This window comes from Oncorhynchus mykiss, chromosome 16 (genome assembly GCF_013265735.2).
Source record: "Oncorhynchus mykiss isolate Arlee chromosome 16, USDA_OmykA_1.1, whole genome shotgun sequence".
NCBI classification, from domain to species: domain Eukaryota; kingdom Metazoa; phylum Chordata; class Actinopteri; order Salmoniformes; family Salmonidae; genus Oncorhynchus; species Oncorhynchus mykiss.
Window position 1 is genome coordinate 10,264,782 of NC_048580.1, and position 6,276 is coordinate 10,271,057.

Sequence of the window (6,276 nt, forward strand, 5' to 3'; positions counted from 1 at the left end):
GTGAGTAGCCTGCAGAACATAACCGTAACCAACAGCAATGTTTTAGGATGTGATCGCTGCGGGGGATTGAACCAGCAACTTTCATGTTTGCTACTGCCATGATCTCACCAGCTGAACCGCGTTAAAGTGTCTACTTTAACTGTCAGCTCTGCCTGTTACATAGCAACCCACGACCACCCAACTGCATGTTTCATCATAGCCAACTTAACTCATGGCAACTGTCAATCATCATTGTGTGTCTGTGGTCTGACCTGTTTGTTCCTTACAGCTGTGCTTCAGGAGATCCAGAAATCTCTAGAAGGATACCAGCCGTGAGTATTTGTCCCTAAAGCCAAGTGTTCATGACAAACCGTTACATTTTACACAGTTTTACAACACCTTCTCATTCCAGGGTTTTTCTTTGTTTTTACTATTTTCTACATTGTAGAATAATAGTGAAGACATCAAAACTATGAAATAACACATATGGAATCATGTTGTAACCAAAAAAGTGCTAAACAAATCAAAATGTATTTTATATTCTTCAAGGTAGCCACCGTTTGCCTCTGACAGCTTTGTAGGTGTGTCCAAACTTTTGACTGGTACTATACATTTGAGTCATTTAGCAGATGCTCTTATCCAGAGCAATTTACAGGAGCAATTAGGATTTAAGTGCCTTTCTCAAGGGCGCAGACAGATTTTTCACCAAGTCAGCTCAGAGATTCGAACCAGCGACCTTTAGGTTACTGGCCCAATGCTCTAAAGTGCTAGGCTAGCTGCTCCTTCCAATGTGTTTTGTTGGTACTCATTTTTGTTTGCTACAGGACGTTCCTGGAGAACAACGTGAAGAGTGCTCTCGCTGGAGGGAAGGTGCTGACCAATGGAGGTGAGTTTGGTATGATCAGTAAAGAACCGGGTTCAAATATTATAATTTGTTGTGCTCGTGTTACAGACCACTGTCAGTCCTCTATTACGGGACTAGTCAAGGTCCTCTATTACGGGACTAGTCAGGGTCCTCTAATACGGGACTAGTCAAGGTCCTCTAATACGGGACTAGTCAAGGTCCTCTAATACGGGACTAGTCAAGGTCCTCTAATACGGGACTAGTCAGGGTCCTCTAATACGGGACTAGTCAGGGTCCTCTAATACGGGACTAGTCAGGGTCCTCTAATACGGGACTAGTCAAGGTCCTCTAATACGGGACTAGTCAGGGTCCTCTAATACGGGACTAGTCAGGGTCCTCTAATACGGGACTAGTCAGGGTCCTCTAATACGGGACTAGTCAGGGTCCTCTAATACGGGACTAGTCAGGGTCCTCTAATACGGGACTAGTCAGGGTCCTCTAATACGGGACTAGTCAGGGTCCTCTAATACGGGACTAGTCAGGGTCCTCTAATACGGGACTAGTCAAGGTCCTCTAATACGGGACTAGTCAGGGTCCTCTAATACGGGACTAGTCAGGGTCCTCTAATACGGGACTAGTCAAGGTCCTCTAATACGGGACTAGTCAAGGTCCTCTAATACGGGACTAGTCAAGGTCCTCTAATACGGGACTAGTCAAGGTCCTCTAATACGGGACTAGTCAAGGTCCTCTATTACGGGACTAGTCAGGGTCCTCTAATACGGGACTAGTCAGGGTCCCATCCCCACACTCAGTTTGTGTGTTTGACATTTCTATTGATCAATATGGGACTAGTCAGGGTCCTCTATTACGGGACTAGTCAAGGTCCTCTAATACGGGACTAGTCAGGGTCCTCTAATACGGGACTAGTCAGGGTCCTCTAATACGGGACTAGTCAAGGTCCTCTAATACGGGACTAGTCAGGGTCCTCTAATACGGGACTAGTCAGGGTCCTCTAATACGGGACTAGTCAGGGTCCTCTAATACGGGACTAGTCAGGGTCCTCTAATACGGGACTAGTCAGGGTCCTCTAATACGGGACTAGTCAGGGTCCTCTAATACGGGACTAGTCAGGGTCCTCTAATACGGGACTAGTCAGGGTCCTCTAATACAGGTCCTCTAATGGGGGACTAGGCCAGGTCCTCTAATGGGGGACTAGGCCAGGTCCTCTAATGCGGGACTAGGCCAGGTCCTCTGCACTACTTTAGTGAGCATTTTGAATTTATATTTTATAGTGACCTCACTGTGAACCTGGCCCCGCGGCCTCAGACCCACTAGGATGACAGTCCATTTAAATGAATGTAGCCAGCCTACAGTGGGAAGGAGTTTATGAAAACGTAATCTCTCATTGACAGACACTACCTAAACATAACGAAGCATCTGACCAAATTACGCAAGCTTTTAGTTCTGGGTTAACCGAGATGAATGAAAATGTGCCCAGACAGAGATCACATGAAGCTGCAATACTTGTCCCAGTCTGCAGAAAGGAAGACCATCTAATCACATCACACCTAGAACTATACCGAACAAAAATATCAACGCAACATGCAACAGTTAAGGTTTTACTGAGGTACAGTTCATATAAGGAAATCAGTCAATTGAAATCAATTTAATTAGAACCTAATCTATGGATTTCACATGACTGGGCAGGGGCACAGCTATAGGTGGACCTTGGTGGGCCCAGCTAATCAGAATGAGTTTTTCCCCACAAACGGCCTTTATTGTTTACAGAAATACTCCTCAGTTTCATCAGCTGTCTGGGTGGTTGGTCTCAGATGATCCCGCAGGGTAGGAACCCAGATGTGGAGGTCCTTGGCTGGTGTGGTTCCACGTGGTTATGAGGCCGGTTGGACGTACTGCTAAATTCTCTAAAGTGATTTTGAGGCTGCTCAGGGTAGAGAAATGAACATTCAATTATCTGGCAACATTTCTGATGTACATTCCTGCAGTCAGCATGCCAATTGCACGTTCCCTCAAGAAATTTGTGGCATTGTTGTGTGACAACTGCACATTTTAGAGTGGCTTTTTATTGTCTGTCACAAGGTGCACCTGTGTAATGGTCATGCTGTTTAATCAGCATCTTGATATGCCACACTTGTCAGGTGGATGGATTATCTTGGCAAAGGAGAAATGCTGACTAACAGGGATGTAAACAAATTTGTGCACAGAATTTTAATGACAGGCTTATTTTGCATATGGAACAATTCTGGGATATTTTATTTCAGCTCATGAAACATGGGACCAACACTTTATAAATTGCGTTTATATTTCAGTATATTTCCAAATACCTAGGTTTATATTTCAGTATATTTCCAAATACCTAGGTTTATATTTCAGTATATTTCCAAATACCTAGGTTTATATTTCAGTATATTTCCAAATACCTAGGTTTATATTTCAGTATATTTCCAAATACCTAGGTTTATATTTCAGTATATTTCCAAATACCTAGGTTTATATTTCAGTATATTTCCAAATACCTAGGTTTATATTTCAGTATATTTCCAAATACCTAGGTTTATATTTCAGTATATTTCCAAATACCTAGGTTTATATTTCAGTATATTTCCAAATACCTAGGTTTATATTTCAGTATATTTCCAAATACCTAGGTTTATATTTCAGTATATTTCCAAATACCTAGGTTTATATTTCAGTATATTTCCAAATACCTAGGTTTATATTTCAGTATATTTCCAAATACCTAGGTTAAGTGCATGGGAGTCGATGTATTTGAGTTTTTTTTCCAAATATTTTCCAAGTGTATTTCCAAAGGCACAAAAATATTCAGCCACTGAATGCCTACTTTGAATGTAACATATATTTGTACCCTGGTCTGAAACGGTATGATGAGTATCACAATGGTGATGATGATGATGATTGCTATGACGATAGCATTGAGGCTGTTCATTTGTTTTGCTCATCTCTTGTTCTCTCTCTCTCTCTTTCAGACTGAGCCAGTCCTTCCTGGTCATGAGACATCATGGAGTCTGCCTAGCAAACTACGCCAACACTACTAATACTACCACTACTGAACCATGACCCCTAGCCCCCAGAGACTGAAACCTCACCCTCTAACCCAAAAAGACTGACTCACTGTCCGTGTCCCAAATTGCACTCTATTCCCCAAGTAGTGCACTGCTTTTTACCAAGCCCATATAGGGCGAGTGGTGTAGTGTATGAGGACTAGGGTGTGATTTGAGCCCATATATAGAGCGATGGAGAGGGGGTCCACCGGCTGTGCCTAGAGACCAACCACTGTACTGTAATACCCCCCTACACTTGGTACCTCTACACCTGCAACACAGTGGTCATATGGTCATTCAGCTGACGCGCTTGTCCAAAGCCAATCACAGTTCGCACACCTTCACACACAAGCCATAATTGCATTTAACACACCCTACTCACTCACCCACCCACTCCCTCCTCACCCCGACCCCAGTCACGGCCTTCCGACCTTCAGCCTTTCACCATTTGAACCCAAGCTGACCTGTGGAACTCTGTTTCGTCCAATCCCAACCCTGCCTTGGCACATCCTCGCTTGCCTTCGTCTCCTATAGAGAGACACGGTCGGAGACGGGGAGATATGAGGAGGAGGAATGGACTTGTTTTTATTCATATTTTAATTGTGATTTAATTTGACCTGTGATTTTAGTATTTTTGTTTTGATTCGACCTAAAATCTAGATGGGGGGGGGGGGGGGGGTGAACTGTACAAGAAAACAACAGGAATGTTTAAAAAGTGACCTGTTTGACATGGTAGTTTGTTGCTAATGCTGACAAGACGTTGTTTGGGGCGAGAGAGAGCAACACTGAGTGTCTGTGGAATCGGAACAGTTAATTTTGAACCAGACCTAACCCTAGAACATCAGCCTGGTAGCCATGTCCACAAAGCCTCTGAGTAGGAGTGATGATCTAGGATCGGTTTAGGTTTCTAAGATTTATAATAAGATTATATGGCCGGATCCTAGATCAGCATTCCTTGTGTATACGGGCCCTGTTCCTGCTTTAGCCAACCTCAGAAACTGATCTGACTACCAGACTAGTCGTGCAAGACCACTGTGCCGTAAATGTCTCCCCAAGCATCTTTTTGCTAACTGACCTCCCTCCTTGCCTCCCCCACCGTCCGTCCGCTCGTTAAGGTGTAATAACCAGTTCTAAGTTATAACCTGTCGTAGGTACTTGTCCACTACCGTGTAGCACACAATGTCTAGGGGAACAACTTTCTATGGGGGTTTTACATTTTTATCATGTTAAATGTTTTTTTGTTTTGAACAGCGCATTGAATAATGTAATTTAGGAATGTAATTTTAAGATATTGTAGTTAAATGTTTAATATATATATATGTACTATATGATGATTCTAGGCCTGCAGTTGGACCTGTTTTGTTAATGGGGGTTGGCTGCTATAGTCGGATCTTACAAGGAAATATTTTGGTACTGTTTCTCCGAAATGCTGGGTATTTTAGCATTTTTATGGTCTCTAGAATATATTTTTGTAGTGAATGGTTGAGTATGAGAACCCTAATTTTTGGATTGCTAACTTTCACACTACATAATGTCCTGCTGGAAAATGAATACAAGTTGGGTTTTTTTCACAAGAGTTCATGTCTGTTCCTTTCTATGAAGTTGGACTTTATTGACTGCTTGATTGAACATTAGGATTGCTGATTCAAGCCTTGCTCTGACTCTCCCCTCAATCGGCACATTCACAACCAGGTACGATCATCTGATGGCCATGGCCTGAGGGTTATACCCTGAGCCTGGTGAGTTTGGTGCTGGCCGGTGAAGTGGATAAAGCGGGGATCGGTTGTCATACAAGCACAGCCAAGAGTTTTAATGATCAACTATTGAGCAGCACTAATTGGCTGGTCCACCATCGCTTTGCTGAAACTGAACATCTATAAGGCTGCACTCAAAGATCAGACCGTTCACTCTCTAATGGTGGTGAAAGGGAGAATGTGTTTATTGTTGGCTCAAACATGACAGAAAGCACCTTGGCCCCTATGAGCTATAACGCTCTGCCAGAATGTGCTGTTTTGAGCATATTTGTTTACCCATGTAGCCAATCAAATGTCCTTTCATATTGTTGAAACCGTTACCTGGTCCATAAGTAAAACATTTTCACTTGCGTGTTTTGTAGATGAAATATAACGCTCTTCAACTGAAAAACAAGTTAAATGAATTTACTGTGAAGAGGGGGAGGAAAATGAAGCAAGAAATAGAGCTTAGCCTGTGCATGCCAGAGCACAGATGATATCGCTTTCCAAGAGAAGGCACTGCTCTTTCATTCTATCCGTCTCTCATCACCACACCTGCTCTCACCGTTCCACTCCCTCATTGACCAGCGACACGTGAATACCTATTTAGATCCATCTACAGCTAGTGTTACTTCAA

General features: G+C 43.1%; 1 protein-coding gene across 3 annotated transcripts in view; it reads left to right on the forward strand.

Moving 5' to 3' along the window:
• Nucleotides 1-6,010, forward strand: part of llgl2 (LLGL scribble cell polarity complex component 2) — a 33,238-nt gene extending 27,228 nt beyond the window's left edge. For all 3 annotated transcript variants that reach the window (XM_021564701.2, XM_021564704.2, XM_021564702.2), the window contains 3 exons: nt 269-311; nt 804-865; nt 3,832-6,010. In XM_021564701.2, coding sequence (XP_021420376.2) covers nt 269-311; nt 804-865; nt 3,832-3,836 — 110 coding nt within the window. In that variant the 3' untranslated portion in view covers nt 3,837-6,010. The remainder of the gene's footprint in view (nt 1-268; nt 312-803; nt 866-3,831) is intronic.
• The last annotated feature ends 266 nt before the right edge of the window (nt 6,011-6,276 follow it).